At 36.7% G+C, this 16431-nt stretch overlaps 1 protein-coding gene across 3 annotated transcripts in view; it reads right to left on the bottom strand.

The window, feature by feature from the left end:
- The window catches only part of S100pbp (S100P binding protein), a 38771-nt gene that overhangs the window by 12068 nt on the left and 10272 nt on the right, over window positions 1–16431 (bottom strand). For all 3 annotated transcript variants that reach the window (XM_003471075.5, XM_013153899.3, XM_063235995.1), the window contains exons 2-4: window positions 15136–15977; window positions 13978–14063; window positions 12455–12558 (exon numbers count right to left, since the gene is read on the bottom strand). In XM_003471075.5, coding sequence (XP_003471123.2) covers window positions 12455–12558; window positions 13978–14063; window positions 15136–15977 — 1032 coding nt within the window. The remainder of the gene's footprint in view (window positions 1–12454; window positions 12559–13977; window positions 14064–15135; window positions 15978–16431) is intronic.

Genomic DNA, 16431 nt, shown 5'->3' with positions numbered 1-16431 from the left:
TGGCCTTTAACCTGCTATGATCCTCCTGCCTTAGTCTTTTGAGTGCTGAAATTATAGGCATACGTCACCATGCAGGCTAGACTACACTTTTTTTTTTTTTTTGAGACAGGGTCTCGCTATGCAGTTCACGCTGGCCTTGAGCTCAACTTTGTAGCCCTGGCTGGTCTTGAACTCAAAATGATCCTTCTGCCTCAGCCTTCCCGAGTGCTGGGATTACAGGCGTGAGTCACCACACCCGGCTTTGACTACTCTTATTTTTAATAATACTTAATAATCAGAGATAGGACCAGGGATTTAGCTCAGTGGTATAAGTGCCTGCCTGGCAAGCCGGCAGTCGTGAGTTCGATCCCCAGTAAGGCAAAAAAAAAAAAAAAAAAAAAAATCATCTAGACATAATGGGAGCTAACATTTATCAAGTACTACTGTGCCAGGTTCATGGCCAAATACATGTATTCTATCAAACATAGAAGGCAAGTACCCTAATCTCTATTTTATTCATGAGTAAACTGAAGCTGGTAAATATACAAATTTATCATTTAGTAAATAGGAAAGCTAGGATTCAAACCCAGGTAGGGCTAATAATCCAAAAAATTTATTTTAGTGCATAGCTTCAACCTCTTCTTACTCCTAATTTAGAGATGCTAACAAGAATGTGAACATTTAAATTTTTCATCTCTTCATAGTTTCTAACAGATGGGCTTTCTTGGACCAACAGTCAGTACCATAGGTTTATTTTAGGCTGTGGCTAAAAGGTGGTAGAAGACTGTCCTTTGTTTTGTGATTAAGAATAAAATTCATCCAAGAATGAAATTAGGAGAAAAAAAAATCCCCAAAATTTTAGGATTGAGATCAATAATTTGTCTATACCTTAACCTATTGACTGCTTTTGAGGTAAATTCAGTTTAGTAGTGGGCCAGGCATGGTGGTGCTTGCCTGTGATCTCAGAATTTGGGAGGCTGAAGCAGCAGGAGGACCACTGCAAGTTCAAGGCCAGCCTGGGCTACATGGTGAGTTCAAGGCCAATTTGAACTATATAAGAAACTCTGTCTCAAAAAAACACAAAAAAGGGCTGGGTAAAAAAAGGAGGGAAAGGCTGATGATGTAATTCTAGGATCAATCCTCAGCACTGCAAAAGTAAATGAAAAAAGGAAAAAAAAAGTTGAATTGAATTAACTGTTGTATCATAGGCCAGGATATATAGCTCAGTGGCGTAAGTGCAAGGTCCTCAGTTCAATTCCTAGCACCAAACAAAACAAAAAGTTAGGTGGGCAGGGTGGCACAGGCCTTTAAACCCAGCACTCTGAAGGCTGAGACAGGATGATCATCCTGAGTTTCACACAGTGAGTCCAAGACTGGCCTGAACTACATAGCGATTTACCTTTTTTTAAAACAAAAAAAAAAGCATGTGGTACTGATAGATCCAGTAGCATGTATTGAATTTCAAAATACTTATGCTGATGGAGGATTGCCTATCATATGCAAGGTTTGATCATATGGGGTTTGATCTCCAGCACCACACACACATGCAAGCAAACAAAATCTAAGAAGGAAGTCATGCTCACTGCATACTATATAATTCTATTTATATAAAACTCTGGAAAATACAAGCTATAGTGACCACAATAGTGGTTGCCTGAGAATTGAAGAGAGCAGGGAAATGTAGGAGAAATGAAATACAAAAACAAGTAGAACTTTTGGGGCCCGATGTATTTATCCCTTTAACTACAGTGATAATTTCATGGATTTATTCATACATCAAAGTTCAACGAACTGTACACTTAAATGTGAGCAGAATGGGCGGCGGGGGGGGGGGGTGTGTGTGGGGGGGGGGGTGTAGCTCAGTGACAGTGCTTGCCTAACATGTGCAAGATCCATAAATTCAATTCCCAATCCTAAAGGGGGGGTGGTTAGTATGTTGTATTCTACTTCTAACTCAAAAAAAATATCTTTAAAAAAGATAAATTCAGGGCTGGGGATTTAGCTCAGTGGCATAAGCGCTGGCCTTGCAAGCCAGCAGTCGTGAGTTCGATCCCCGGTACCGATAAAAAGGAAAAAGACAAAAAAAAAAAAAAAAAAAAAAAAAAAAAAAAAAAACCAAATTCATAAATAATAAAAGACAACAGAACTCCTGGAAATCATAAATGTACATGTAGAAATGAAAAAGTCAATAAATAGATAAAAATAAAAGGTTGAGAAAATAATCCAGAAGTAGAACTGAGGCAGAAGCAGAACAAGGAAATAAAGTTAAAAGATCAATCCTTGAAAACTGAATAGTATTAAGATTTCTTGAAAGAGAAAACAAAACAGAAAGGAAATAATTATCCAAAACATTCAAGAAACTCTCAGAATTGAAGACATATGCCTCAGAATAAAAGGCCCACTAAATACCACCTACCTAATACAAGGCATACAAGGGGAAAAAGATAAGCAAAAAGAAAGCTCAATAAACAGTACAAAATTTTAGAATATGATGGATAAAGAGAAGACCCTAAGAACTTCTAGAAAGGAAACAGTCTTTCTAACAGCACTGTATGAATGTATACCTTCAAAATTCTGAGGAAAAATTAATTTCAACCTACTATCCTGTAACAAACTACTCAAATATAAGGATTACATTTTCAGAAATGCTGGGACCTAAAAATAATTTACCTCTTATGTTCCCTTGGAAATTCTTGAAGGATGAACTTGGTGTGATGGTACATGTCCATAATCCTAGCACTATGAGAGGCTAAACGAGGAGGATTGCAAGTTTGAGCCCAGTCTGGGGAATTTACTAATTTAGCAAGGCCCTGTCACAAAATAAAACATTTAGGAAGGGATATAGCTCAGCAACGTAACACCTGGCAAGCACAACATTGTGAGTTCAATTCTCAGTACCAACAAGGGGTGGGGGGGTGGCTGGTGGCCAGGGGTGCTGGCACATGCCTGTAATCCTAGCACTAAGGAGGCCATGGCAGAAGATCACTGCGAGTTCAAGTCTAGCCTGGGGTACACAATGAGACTGTCTCAAATAAGAGAGGGAAAACAAAGGATTACAATGCAAGTATGATAGCATACATCTATATAATCCTAGCACAAGGCAGGGGCAGGGGCAGGGGCAGGGGCAGGGGCAGAGGCAGGAGGACTGCTGTGAGTTTGAGGCCAACCTGGGTACATAGTGATTTCAAGATCAGCCTGAGCTATACAGTGACACACTGTCAAAAAACAAAACAAAGGGGCTGGGGGATTTAGCTCAGTGGCATAAGCACCTGCCTTGCAAGCCTGTGGTCATGAGTTCGATCCCTGGTACCGGTAAAAATACAAAAAAAAAAAAAAAAAAAAAAAAAAACTTACAGAAAAAAATAAAGCATTGCTGACAGATCACTGGGCTTGAGTATTTGCAGAGAGGGGAAACACTGATTAGAATATGAATTGCAAGCCAGATGAGGCGTGGAGTATTTGAAATCCCTGTTACTAGAGAGGATAAGGCAGAAGGATCACAAATTCCAGGCCAGCTGGGGAAATTTAGCAAGACCTTGTTCTCAACATAAAAATAAAAAGGGATAGGAATACAGCTCAATAGCTATAAAAAAAATAGCAGAGTATGTTCTTAGAATGTGTAAGGTCCTGGGTTTATTTCCTTGTACCCATTCTCCTGCACACAAACACACAAAGTGGGGCTGGGGATTTAGCTCAGCGGCATAAGTGTCTACCTTGCAAGCGCAGGTCGTGAGTTCGATCCCCAGTACCAAAAAAAAAAAAAAAAAAAAAAAAATACAACCCAAGGCAATTAACAACTCCAGAAAAATACATCACAAAAGAAAATGAAACCCTATTACTGTGTACTACTACCTAACTTTGCAGTGAGTATTTTACTTAATTGTATCACAAACAGTAAATATTCATTTAACATCCATTAAGATAGCTGCTATCTAAAACAACAAAACAGATAAAAACAGCAATGCAAAGATGGGGTAAACTATAACTCTTATATACCACCAGAGGGACTATAAGATGATACAAATGTTGTGAAAAACAGTATCGTGGTTTCTCAAAATATTTAAACAAAGCCAGGCATAACAGCATGCATTTGTAATACCAGCACTTAAGGGGTTGGCTGAGGCAGGAGGATTTTAAATTTGAGTCCTATATGAGCAACTTAGTGAAATCCTTTCTCAAAACAAACAAACAACTAAAAAGCTAGGGAAATAATTCAGTCATACTGTACCCCTAGATTTGATTCCTAGTACAATAACAACAACAATAAAAAATGAAAATAAGTGGGCATTGATAGGATTATTTCCAAAAGATATGAAGTATAAAACAAAAGAGGCCTTTATTCTGAGAACACCGAGAGAGATAACGGACACCCCCAGCCCCCACCCCCGCTGGAGTCCAGCGATCTCTCGGCGGACACGTGGCGTTGGGGGGGGGTACATAAGTAGCCTAAGCTTAGGGTAGTACCCTAGGGCCATTAGAGATGCACAGGTATTTCATTGGCACACGTTTGGCGCCAGGGGCAGATTCCTAAGGGTGGGGGGAGATAGTGTTACAGGTAAATCTCTGGGGGGGGGGGTAGGTGCTCCTTGGTTACGGCTAAGGCTTTTTCTGGCTACAGTGTCTGGTCTGGGCCAAAACCCTTTCAGGCATGATGATCGCTAGTAATCTCAAACAGAAGGAAGATCCTTTGAGTTCAGAAGTTGATGACCAGTCTGGGCAAAATAGCAAGACTTTATCTCAAAAAATACTTTTTTTGGTTTTTTGTTTCACTATGTAGTCCAGACTGGCCTTAAACTCATTGTGATCCTCCTACTTCAGCCTCCCAAGTGGTGGGATTAAAGGTGTGTGGCACCATCCCCATCTTTCAAAAAATTTTGTAAAAGGTCCCAATTTTACTCCTAGCATGCACACATGCCACCAACAACAGAAAAATCATACAATAAAAGACACTACACTATATCATCTGGTAATTCTATTTTTGCATATATATAAAAAAGAACTAAAAGCAAGGTCTCAAAGAGATACATGAAGACCTATGTTCACAACAGAACTATATACTATGGCCAAATGGTAGAAGCAATCTAAATGTCCCCTGTCAGATCAATGGATAAATAACAAGTGGTATATATGTAAAACGGAATAAAAAGGCAATCTTGTTACATTCCCCCATTATAATGTATGCACTATGAAAACATTAAATAAGACAGTCATAAAAAAATACATTTTCTACTTACATGAGATACCTAAAGTAGTTCATAAAAATACAAAGTGGACTAATGTTTAAAGAGGCCTGGGAACTGGGCCTGGTGGCACATGCCTGTAATCCCAACACTCAAGAAGCACAGACAGGAGGATCCCATTAAGTTTGAGGTCAGCCTGGCCTACACAATGAATTCATGGCCAGCCTGAACTACAGAGTGAGACCCTGTTTCAAAAACCAAAGTAAAATAAACAAAGTGTTTTCGATAGGGGAAAAGGTATAGAGCTTCAGATTTACAAGATGAAAAAGTTCTGGAAGTCTGTTTCACAACAGTGTGACTATATGTAACACTACTGAACTGTACAGTTAAAATTGGTTAAGATGGTAAATTTCATGTTTCTTTTTTTTTTTTTTTTTTTTTTGTCTTTTTCCTTTTTATCGGTACCAGGGATCGAACTCACGACTGCCTGCTTGCAAGACAGGCACTTATGCCGCTGAGCTAAATCCCCAGCCCCAAATTTCATGTTTTTTAACCATAATTTTTAAAAAAGCCAGCTTGAAAGAGCTCTTAATGGTCAGATCTGAAACAAACAGTTATCAAGAAGAACAGTAACGGGCTGGGGATTTAGCTCAGTGGTGTAAGTGCTTGCCTTGCAAGCGCATGGTTGTGAGTTGGATCCCCAATATGGGGGGGGGGGGACGACAATAACTGTAACTGATAAAACCCAAGAGTACTGGTGATACAGCTCAGTGGTAGATGTGTATTTATCATACATAGGTTTTCAGCATGCATAATATATAGCACATAAAAAAAAAAAAAAAAGAATTCTACAATGTCACAGAGATTGGTGGCAAGCACCTATAGTCCCAACTAATTGGGAGGCTGAGGCAGGACTACTTGTGCTCAGGAGTTAGAGGTCAGCCTGGCAACATAGTGACACAAGAAAGACAAGATAAGCAGAGAGGGGGGAGGAAGGGAGGGGAGGTGAAGAAAGGAATGAAAGCAAAGAAAGGAGAAAAAGAGATGGAGGAAAAGAAGACTACTAGTTAGTGATCATAGAATAAACGATTTTTTGGAGGAGGAATTTTTTAAGAGTAGGAAAATTTATTAGGAATAGAAATAGCTCCTGAGGGGCTGGGGATTTAGCTCAGCGGCATAAGCACCTGCCTTGCAAGCAGGCGGTCATGAGTTCGATCCCCGGTACCGATAAAAAGTTAAAAAAAAAAAAAAAAATAGCTCCTGAGAAACAAGGAGAGTCTTTGATGGGTTGCCCAGAAATGACATTTTTTAAGATAAATATTTCACACGCAACTCCCAGAATAATAGCTTACTTAAGTAAATATCATTAATGAACTCTCAAACAATCAGATAAAGTTTTTGCAAAAAAGATACTCATATGGTACCAAAATGACAACAAAAGGGGAAATGTATCCATGTAACTTATAAGGAAAAGAGATGGCAGTTAACACTGTATCACATGTCCTTCCTAATTTCATACAAGATGAACATTTCGCAGCATCCTAAATTATTCCTGCCCAAAGTGCTTAATCTGAATCTAATCCTGCTTCTAGACCAACTTCTAGTTTACAGAAATACAGGGAATGAAGAAACAAACTAAACAACATCAAGGAGACAATCAGTCAAAATTCAGAATGTGGGACAATCTACAAAACAAGCAGCCTAATTAAAGAGATTAATAAGGTAATAACTAAACGTATGAACCTTCTTTTTTGTTGTTGTTGTTGGTACTGGGGATTGAACTCACAACCGCATGCTTGCAAGCCAGGTGCTTATGCCACTAAGCTAAATCCCCAGCCCCAAACATATGAGCCTTGATTAAATAGTATTTGAACAAAGTTAGAAAAGACATTTTGGGAAAATTATTCAAACTTGAATATGAACTAGACAGTCAATGAATTTAAGACTTTTTCCAGTTTTTCTCTATTTTATTAATTTATGTTTGCAGTACATAATCATTACATTCAGCATGAGAATTTAGAAAATGATTAAATATAAATTATCAAAAAAGGTTTAACTATAACAATTATTTAAAAAAGGCCCAGGTGTAGTGGCACATGCCTGTAATACTACCATGCTACCACTTGGGAGGCTAAGGCAAGAAGATCACCCTGAGTTAGAGGCCAGCGTGAGCTACACTGGAAGTTCTAGGCCAAATTGAATCGCATGATAAAATCCTTTCTCAAAAAAAAAAAAGAAAATTATTATTAAAATAAGATGTTAATTCTAGTGTCATTTGGACCTAGGGGATTCTCCACATATTCTAGGGGATAGCTTTGTACCAGCTGCCTGTGCAGCTAGAGAATAAAAAAGTAACAAGAATGATGATGAGACTAACAATAAAAATGACTTTTATTGGATGTGTAGTAAGCACACAGGAAATGTGACAAATGTTTCACACATTTCATCCCTAAACTCTATTGCTTTTAATTTAGAAAGGCTGCTTGTTCTTTAGCTCTCAGGGAAAGCACTGCAGAGTAATCAGGTATTGGTTTCACAGCTAAGACTTGAAGCCTTTTAGCAATTCCCCTTGTTTTTTGGCTTACATGTTATGAAGAAAAATGATCTCTATGCATATGTTTTGGAGTATCCTGTAAAAGAGCTAAATAAATTCTCAGCTTATGGTCACTAAAAGATAGATAAATAAATAGGAGAAACACAGGCTGCAATGATAGCTATTGAAATAAAATACAATTTAATGTTTGCAGTGTTTAGTTTCACTAACTTTGCAGGTCTAAAGCTAGTAGTTTGATCATTCAGAGGATTAACAATATGCAATGCAGCATCTGTGGGGGATCTCCTTTTGAAGGTGGTAGCCATTGTTAACTCCCTATCATTTTGTTTTGAAGTCCTGTATCATTTTCATTATTTTGTTGGGTTGGGTTTTATTGTTTTGTGTTGTTTGATTTTATTATATCCGAAGGCATGGGTAGCTATTTCAAAACATAACAAGATATATTATGGTAGCCATTTTGGACTTATTTTTAGCTTGTTTTGAAGTCCTGTATTGCATTCATTGTTTTGTTTTTATTGGTTCTATTCTGTTCTGTTTTCTTGATTTTACTATGTCTGAAGGTATGGGCATCTATTTTGAAGACAAGAGGTATTACAGTAACTATTGTTGATTTCCTATTGTTTTGAAGTGCTGTGTCACACTGGTTTGTTTTGATTGGCTTTATTCTGTTTTATTTTGCTTGGTTCTATTCTCTTTAAAATAAAAATAAAAGCTGAGCCGGGCGTGGTGGCTCACGCCTATAATCCCAGCACTGGGGAGGCTGAGGCAGGAGGATCCTTGCGAGTTCGAGACCAGCCTGGGCTACAAAGTGAGCTCAAGGCCAGCCTGAACTCTAGAAAGACTCTGTCTCAAAAAGACAAAATAAATAAGAAAGAAATAAAATGTTAAAATTTATCTATAAAAATACAAATTTGGGGGCAGAAAAACTTGATAACATGTAATGAAAGTTTTTAAAATGTTTATATACTTTACCCAGTAATTTCACTTCTAGACATTCAATCTACAGAATGAAGATGGCTACAACCTAATTATCCAGGATGTAATAAATTATATAACAGGATACTGTATAATTATTAAAAATCTTGTTTGTTTTGCTTTGTTTTGAGATAGGGTCTCGCTATGTATTTCAGGCTGACCCTGAACTTATATTTAACATAGACAGGATCTTAAAAATATATTAAGTAAAAAAGAAGCAAGTACATTAAGTACAAAGGAAAGTAATATGTAGTTTCACTGTATATTTTCTTCCTTATAGAAAAGATAATTATCAAGATAAAATTAATTTCATTATTTTGAAGTGTCAGGTAGAGAAGTGATTTTTTTTGGTAGGAGAGATAAGATAAAAAAGGGCCACATGATGTTCTATGTAATCCTATAAAGCAGAATGAGGAACAACCACCAGAAATTACAAAGCAATAAGGTTTAGTGGGATATGCCTATAATCCCAGCTATTTGAGATGCAGAGACAGGAGGTTCAGAGGTTTGAAGCCCACCTAGGCAGTTTAGCAAGACTATCTCAGAACAAAAAAAAAGGTGTAGATATCTTGTTAGATACTCCCCAAGTTTCATCCCTAATATACACCACCACCACACTCCCGCAAAACAAAAAATTACAAAGAATCCGAAAGCCAAGTTTGTTCAATATGGCAAAGACATATAGAACAGATTTATGTAGTAGACTAAAAAAAAAAAAAAAAAAAAAAAAAAAAAAAAAAAAATTCATATATAGTCTTCCATTAATTAAATGCCAGGAAGGAAGTAGATGGTATTTCTTTGTAAATGTTATTAAAGATCCGTATGGGCCTAAACTAAAGAGATTATAATTACCATGGAGTCAGATGATTTATTTTGCTACATTCTGTATCAATAATACAGTATAGAAAATGTTAACAGAGTGAAAGGACACAATCCAATGAAGATTAAAACTGAACAAGAACTAAATTTGAATATTTCCCCTAATTTCTCTGTGTCTAATAATAATCTGAAGAGTTCAACTTTCTCCAACTACTCAATATCTCAAAATAGCACCAAACCTTTCAAAGAAGACAGGAAGCATTATGCTCCCTCTTTTTTTGCTTCTGACTGCCCTGTACTTCACATACAAACAGAGAAAAGATAAAGACTTTTCTCCTGCTTCCTTTGCAATATAGTAAACAAAATCTTAAGGCTTTGGAAATAAGAATATTGTGCAGTGGGCAATGACAGGAAAACTCAGTTATCACTCTGGATTTCTGGAAGTTAGATTTAGCTGCTAGAAGCCTATGGAAGTTTTACAGTAACTGGTGATGCTGAAAATATTGAGATATCAATAGAAAAGGGCTGGGGATTTAGCTCAGCGGCATAAGCGCCTCCTTATAAAGCAGGCAGTCATGAGTTCAATCCCCGGTGCCAATAAAAAGGAAAAAGACAAAAAAAAAAAAAAAAAAAAAAAGTGAGATATCAATAGAAAGAACACTATATAAGATGCAATGTTTAAAAATAACCTTCACTCTCCAGCACTGCAGAAAGTAAATAAAAATTAAAAACAGTGTATTATGGAAATTTTTTAATATACACAAAAGTAAAGGATAGCATAATGAACACCCACATATCCATCAATCATACTTCACTTCTCCAACGTTTTGTCAAAACTGTTTCATTTGATTTTCCAAGATTTTTTTAAAGACTTGAACCCCGAACCATACTCTTTTACCTATAAAAATTTTAGTATGTCTCAGTGAACAGTGCTGAAAAAAAAATTTTAGTATGAAAAGAACTTTATTGTCAATAGTTGTAAGTATTTCGTCAAATATAAGCTACTAGAACTAGGTACTGTTCTGTGCGTTAAACTTGTATTTAACACACATAATCTAAACCTCATTTTATCCTACTTTTACATGTTTTTTTTTTTTTTACACAAGTTTTTAATGTGTGGATGTCACGCAACCTGTAAGCAGTGGTGCCAAGATACGAATCTAGAGATTACTTCAGGCTACCCAATATTTTCCCAACCTACTAAAGTCAGCTGCCTTTCTACTATATTCATTATTCTAACTGTTCTTTGAACACATATAGGATACAGATTACTGTGTTAACACTGGAAGGGGGATTGCTGAGTGAAGAGAATAGAAAAGATGCTATAATGTGAGCAGCTGCTCTTTGCTTTTCTCATGAAATATTAAATGTCCCAAAGAAGAAATGAAAATATAAGTAGGTATCAATGGCAACTGCTGAGGACATAAAAGAAAGAAAGAAACTTGGGCAGGTAATAAAAGAAGGAAGAGCAGGCTGGGGATGTAGCTCAGCCGCAGTGTGTGTGCCTAGTTGCAAGTGGCTCTGGGTTTGAGCCCTAGTATCATCCCCAAAAAGGAAGGTGAGGGGCAATCAGCAGCCCTTTTTCCACAGAATTTGATTACAAACAAATGTCTTTTAAATCTACCCCACCAATAACATAGGTGGGAGGATGCCTCTACTTCTACCCTTCCTAAAATGGTTCAAAGAAAAAGATCTCACAAGGACTGGGGATTTATCTCAGTGGTACAAGCACCTGCCTGGCAAGCATGAAGTCATAAATTCAATGTCTGGTATTAAAAAAAAAAATGCATAAGCACCAGATTATAAAATCATGGTAAGTGGTATCTGACTGCTTATAATTAATATAAAACAAAAAATTCACTGACTGGTGTCTTGGAGTTTCACTAACAGCATAAAATAAACAAAAAACTACTAACTCAGCATTTTTCCAAAGAAAGAGGAGTAAGGACTGAAAAATCCCTCTATAGCTCTCCCTAATAATTTATAGCAGATCTTAAACTATCTTTTCTGTGGTGCTTACCTCAGACATCCTCCTTTTCCATCTACTACTCTTCCCAAACACAAACAGAAGGGCTCCTTCCCAGCAAATGTAATTCTTTATAGAACTAATCAATATTGCAGCGTAATTATCTTCTCCTTCTAAAGATGATGAATTCCCAGAAGCCTACACTCGATGTTACTCCTCTTTACATTTCCAATTCCTAAATCTTCAAACCTAGCATCACTAACGATATTTAGAAAAGGTTTGCTGAGTGCATAGGGCAATAAGCTAAAGATGGCAAAACATGGAGTAATCTTTATAAAGATTCTTTTCTTTGTCTTTTTGAGACAGGGTCTCTCTGTGTAGTTCAAGCTGGCCTTGGACTCACTTTGTAGCCCAGGCTGCTCTTGAACTGACAAGGATCCTCCTGCCTCAGCCTCACACCCAGCTAAAAACTGGGGTTTTTTCTTGGTACTGGGGGTTGCACTCACAACCTCACACTTGCCAAGCAGGTGTTTATACCACTGAGCTAAATCCTCGGCCTTCTGCTTCTTAAGTTTAAATGCTGAAGTCAACTGGGAAAATAATTTCAAATGAAAACAAAGTTCAAAAAGACTGATTAGCAAGGAGCATCAGGCCACCCACTTCTAATATTTGTCAAACAAACAAAAAAAATCCCCAACAAAAAAGTCAAAATCTGGCTTCCAGCTGTTCATAGGAGTGGGGTATCTTCTTTATGTACAGTTCTCTATGAGTCCGCCCGGACTTACCTCTAACAATAGTAGCCAAACTGCTTTGGATAATTATCTGTTTAGACCAACCCTTAAAGTAAAAATCTCTGTAAGGAAGTTATCTTTCTCATAACTCTAAGTAAATTCAAAACAATCTCCCAGTTTAGGATACATTATAGGAAAGAAAAAAATTCCATCACATGTCTTATATGTTATTCTTTGGTTATTATGTTACCTTGGTTAGAATCCCCTGGATCTTCTATATGATCAAAGACACGTCTGAGATAAATTTGCTTCTGCTGTTCTAGATCTGACTGTGAAAACGTCGAAATATTAGTCCTTGAACAAAGAAAACCAGGAAGAAAAAGAAAATACATTAGAACTATGAATACAATGCCTTGTAGAGAGACATCACATAGTGTTGACTGGTTAGAATGACAAATTTTCAGAGGCAAAATTCTTTTAAGATGCAGAACAGAAGACTATGAATAACATGAGTTTAAAATCAAGCATGGAGTTGAGAATAAAAGAGACGAAATAGATATAACTTATTGCTAACAAGGAATAAAAAGGTAAAAATTAACTAGTCCCTGGAGAAAGAAAGCATTTGTTGAGTAATTCAAGGGTAGTCAGGAAATAGCTAACTTCATAGAAGTTTAGAAAAGTTGAATGTGATAAAAAGACTGAGTACACAGTATTAAAGATCAACAAATGGGGGCTGGGGATTTAGCTCAGCGGCATAAGCGCCTGCCTTGCAAGCAGGCAGTCGTGAGTTTGATCCCCAGTACTGATAAAAACGAAAAAGACAAAAAAAAAAAAAAAGAATCAATAAATGAGAATATTAAGATTGTAAATTTATTACACTTCCAAGTAGCACGACTTGTATTCTTTTGGTATAATTTCTATTGCAAACAATTTGCAAGGTTTTCTTCAAATTATGTAAACGAAACAGGAAAACAGTTTGGGGTAGAAGTTAAAGACAACTAGTCGTATTTGTAATATACTTTAAAATGTTCATGCAAAATACATATGTGTAGTAATTTTTTTTTTTCCTTTTTTGGTTTTTTTTGAGACAGAGTCTCACTGTGTAATCAAGGTTGGCCTCAAATTCACAGCAATTTTCTTACTTCAGCCTCCCAAGTGCTGGGATTACAGGCATGTGCCACCAACATCAAAATTAATTTTTAAAAGAACTTTTACTGTAAGTTAGTTCATTTAATTTAGCCTAAAAAACAGCTTTTGTAGGACATTCAAAGGCCCACAGACAGACACTGCCATCTTCTGGCAATAAGAAAGTAAACGGAACAGGTGACCTAAATCTGTAACCTCTCAACAGAATGCATATTTCCTTAAAGGGCAGCTGTGTGCAAGTTGGGAAAAATGACTACATGATTTTCTCCATAGTTATATATTAACATTTTTGTTCAAAATTTTCTAACCTCTTATATACATGACTGAGCTTTCCATACACTGGAGAAGAAATCATTTATATAGTGTTTAATATCTATACTTTTTAAATTTCAAAATAACCTTATTTAGCAGCAGAGAAGGCACTGTTACCTTTATTTTGCAGATAGAATGAGGTGAGAAATTCTTTGACTTGTCAAAGACTATAGAGTTGAAAGTACCACTACTTGACGTTTGCTTACTCTACATGTTGGATTTTTCCTCTCCCCACATACAAAGGGATACTGGGAAGGAAAATATACAAATTAAAGAGATCCAATAGAAACCAGAATATTTATACTGTTATATTACCTGGTTTTGGTTTGCAGAACAGGAATGACCTTTCCTGTTCTTTTCTCATAGCCTTTCATTTCCCCAGAATCCTTGTCAAGAACATCCTTTTTAGAGTAGAAGGAATACAAAATGAAAAGATGGTTTTTAGTTGTAAGTTGTTATAAATTTCTACAGTAATACATAACTAAAAGCAATATGGAAATTTTTTAAAATTTAAGACTACAAACACATACTCTTAAATACTACTGTGTATCACACATTATAGCAATGCTTTAAATAAAACAGCAACCATAATTTTCTTTTTGAGGCAAGGTCTTGCTGTGTAGTTCAGGATGGCCTCAAATTTACAGTGATCCTACTTCAGCCTCCCAAGTGTTGGGATTACAGGTGTGTGCCACCACACCTGGCTCTATAATTAAAAAAAAAAAGAGGTAGGATTATACAGTAGCCATTTGGTAGATGAATCAGACTCAAAAAGGTTAGGTGAAATGCTCAAGATTTTTTTTCAGCTCTCCAGTGGCTGACTCAGAGCTAGTGTTCTATTGAAAAAAGTATGACAACCAAAGACTGAAACTGTGACTTAGGCTGAAACCCAAAGAAAGGAAAATAATAATAAATCACTATCACTTTAGTAAATATTCAATAAATGATCATTTAGTATGTACCAGGTACTGTAAACACATCATTTCATCAATCTTCATATATTAGGATATTCACTCTAATTTGTAGATAAGAATGTGGAGGACAGGCTTGGGATATGTTACAAAGCACTTGCCTACCATGCATAAGGTCTAGGTTTCCATCCTTTGTACCACAGAAACAGAGAGATGTGGAAGAACATAAAGGCTAAATAATTAGACCACAGTCAGTGTTAGTCAGGATTCAAACCCTCATTTGTTTGAATACAAAGGTCTGCTAGATTTTAACAAATGCATCAATGTGGTACATGAAGTCTATAGCAAGGAAAGTTGAGTATGTATGGGGCAAGGGTATATAAGAATTCTGCTGAATTAAAATAAATTTCTTTTCCTTCACTTTGTTTGTTTTTGTCTTTTTTGGTTTATTTTTTTTTATCGGTACCAGGGATTGAACTCACGACTGCCTGCTTGCAAGGCAGGTGCTTATGCCGCTGAGCTAAATCCCCTTTTTCCTTCACTTTGAAAAAAATGTACTTACTCTTTTTGATGAACTGGAAACACCTGGAGATCTCATTTCACAACTTACTTTATGTGATCCACTATTTTTCCAGGATGACCCTGTAGTGGAAGGAGTCTTTGAATGGTATGTGCTCTGAGAGTACAAAGATGTAGGTTTCTTACTGTCAAATATATTTTTATCAGAGACAGTTTGTTGAAAACTATTGTTCAAAGGAGAAGAGGTCCCATCCCAGGCAGAAATATTAGGACTGCTCCCTTCAGATTCAGTGCTCTCATTTGGGCTAAGATCATCTTCTCTCATCTCTTCCCTCGGGGAAGAGGGTTTTTCAGTATCTTTGGATGAATCAGTCTTACTCTTATCAAGCATAGGATCACAAACTGTTGGATCAAATGGTGCAACGACAGTCACTTTTATATGATTCTTTTCTAATACAAGGTGTCTATTTAATGATTTAGCAGGAGCTGGTTCATGACCAACTGATGTATTTAGTTGAGGTAGTTTGAAGAGGCCAGGGGTCTCAGCTACTGGTCTCAAGCTGTACAATGAATTTTTTTCTTGGGGAGTTTCAAGTAGAATTTGACTCTTTTTTTCTCCTTTCTCACGCTTATCTGATGGCTCATCATTTTTCAAGAATTTTTCAATCTCTTCCTCATTTGATGAGCTATCATCTTTCAAAAGCTCTTCAATCTCTTCCTCAGTGAGACTCAAATGGCCATCATCTTCTTCTCCATCAGAGAATTCCAGCAAGGAGTCATCTAATTCATCCTCATCCAAGGAGCTCCAAGAAAACTGAGCATTGTTTTTAGATAAGAAAGATGCATCTGCAGACTGGTCAGAGGGCATTAGTGAGCACATCATATCTAGAGAAAGAAGAGGAAGTTCTACTGAGGAAGAGGAAATAGTTTAAACCATGCTAACTCACTAAATATATATAGGGATGGTATCCTAATATTTCAAATTCTTTGCCCTGTAGTTCACATGATAAGAACTAAAAATACTTAATCTTACCAGGGTCATGGAAATACATTTTAAAACAGTACAATATTTTTTCTTATGAAAATGGTAAATATTAAGATGACATGAAATTCAGGTGTGAGGATGTGGCAAGATAAGCACTCTTACATAGCATCAGTAAGAATGTAAGTCAGATCCATTTTATTCAAGGTAGAAAGACAGAAAGAAAAAATTTATTAGAAAAAAAAAGAAACACTATGCTGCCTCCCTGTTTTTGCTCAAGCTACTTTATAAAAACAGACTGTTGGGACTGGGGATTTAGCTCAGCAGCATAAGTGCCAGCCTAGCAAGCATGGGGTC

This window comes from Cavia porcellus, unplaced genomic scaffold (assembly GCF_034190915.1).
Source record: "Cavia porcellus strain 051 isolate PalLab524CR breed Dunkin Hartley unplaced genomic scaffold, mCavPor4.1 scaffold_25, whole genome shotgun sequence".
Taxonomy (NCBI): Eukaryota; Metazoa; Chordata; class Mammalia; order Rodentia; family Caviidae; genus Cavia; species Cavia porcellus.
This window is presented reverse-complemented; position numbering and strand designations above follow the sequence as displayed.